The 1,760-nt window shown below is 41.8% G+C and overlaps 1 protein-coding gene across 1 annotated transcript in view; it reads left to right on the top strand.

Moving 5' to 3' along the window:
- Positions 1-1,760, top strand: part of lyl1 (LYL1 basic helix-loop-helix family member) — a 6,625-nt gene extending 4,865 nt beyond the window's left edge. Inside the window, exons 3-4 of the mRNA XM_014017594.1 lie at positions 139-236; positions 1,009-1,760. Of these exons, the coding sequence (XP_013873048.1) occupies positions 139-236; positions 1,009-1,475 (565 nt within the window). The 3' untranslated portion in view covers positions 1,476-1,760. The remainder of the gene's footprint in view (positions 1-138; positions 237-1,008) is intronic.

Here is a 1,760-nt window from a genome sequence, read left to right as displayed (position 1 = left end):
AGATATAATTACACATTACATTTAGACCATTATTGTCTTAAAGTGTTAGCACCTAACAGTGGTAACAGCAGACGATGGAATAACCTAATTTTACATTGTTCAGAGATTTATTCCTAATGTTTGTGTTTTGGTGTGCAGCTCTTACCTGGGACCTGCAGGAGGAAACTATGGTGTCGTCAACAACAGTCGCATAAAGAGAAGGCCGTCGTCACACTTCGAGATGGAGATCAACGACTGTGAGTTTCTGGGAGAAAAACAAATATACCAGGGAAGAAATTTATAATTATTATAGATTAGTACTGATATTACAAACAACAGACACTGTCACAGCAACCCAGATAGCAAAATACTGAGTTAACATTGAAACATGGTTAGACATGACACTAAATCTACACAAAAACTATAAATCTAAACAAAAAGTGGTCGGTGACTTACTTGAAACAGTGTTGTAGGTTTTCAACCATAACTGATAATATGTCAGTGTTGATCCAACATTGATTAGACGTTGGCATTTCAATCATTAACAACATTGATTCGATTGGATGGTTGATTCACTGACATCGACCTTAACCAGAAATCAACTTCTTTGAGCATAATTCAACAATGAATTAACATTTTTTGCTATCTGGGAATTGTTTGTACTTTTCAAACTTTGTTGCAAAACTTGCTTTTCCCAGCACTGACATGAAGGCTGTTATTTAAATTATAATTAAAGTAAATTGTCATGGGAAAATGAAGTACAACCTTATTTAATTCCCAGCCTTTTATCAGTACACAATAAAAAGTGATTTACATTTAGGACAGCTGCTAATCCTCCCAGAGATGGATTTAAACAAGACCATTTATTTCTGCTGAATTAGTAAATGATTAAACGACGTTTTCAGTTTTTCTAATTTAAAGTGGAAAGTCTACCTTGGAGTCAAGTTTTGACTTTTTTGTGTGGAAAAATTCACTCATTTGTTCTTTTGAACAGATAAAAAAAGAAACTGACTTGTGTGTTTCAATCAGGCCCTCCTCAGAAACTCGCCCGCCGGGTCTTCACCAACAGCCGCGAGCGCTGGCGGCAGCAAAACGTTAACGGCGCGTTCTCCGAGCTGAGGAAACTGATCCCCACACACCCGCCCGACAAGAAGCTCAGCAAGAATGAAATCCTGCGCCTGGCGGTCAAGTACATCAACTTCCTGGTCACTCTGCTCCACGACCAGGCCCAGGACGAGGGCAGGGACTCGGGGGAGGACAGCGCCGAGGACGGGTGCACCGGGGCCGGGGTGGGCAGGAAAAGACAGAAGTCTCTTTTTCAGCGTGAGACTCCGCCCGCCACGGTGACGACCCACAGAGACTCAATGGACTCRGTCATCGGCCTGGCGAACTCCCCAGCAACGTCAAGCTGCTATGAAGACACGGACAGCGAGGAGAGGTTTGGGGCTAAGACCTCTGYGGAGACCCATGACATTATGGGAAAGGTCAAAGGTTAGATAAGGATGGTTGCTGGAAATGACGAGCAGTGACATCTGTAGACGGCAGCCAAACATCACACGGACAGACTGGAAAAATAGTTTGAGGAGGTCGAGTGAATCCTCCTACAGTCATCAAATCATCAGCAGCTTAAAATAATGTGAATAGGAGTTGGATTTTGGGTGCAGTTTGTGATTTTTAACAGTTTGAGTTTTTCTCCGGGAAAAGTGTGAGATTCTGAGCAATAATTAAAACACGTTACAGAGGACTGGAAAGATCAAATAAACCAATTAAAAACAAAACAA

The sequence above is a fragment of the Austrofundulus limnaeus genome, unplaced genomic scaffold (assembly GCF_001266775.1).
Source record: "Austrofundulus limnaeus strain Quisiro unplaced genomic scaffold, Austrofundulus_limnaeus-1.0 Scaffold173, whole genome shotgun sequence".
Taxonomy (NCBI): Eukaryota; Metazoa; Chordata; class Actinopteri; order Cyprinodontiformes; family Rivulidae; genus Austrofundulus; species Austrofundulus limnaeus.
This window is presented reverse-complemented; position numbering and strand designations above follow the sequence as displayed.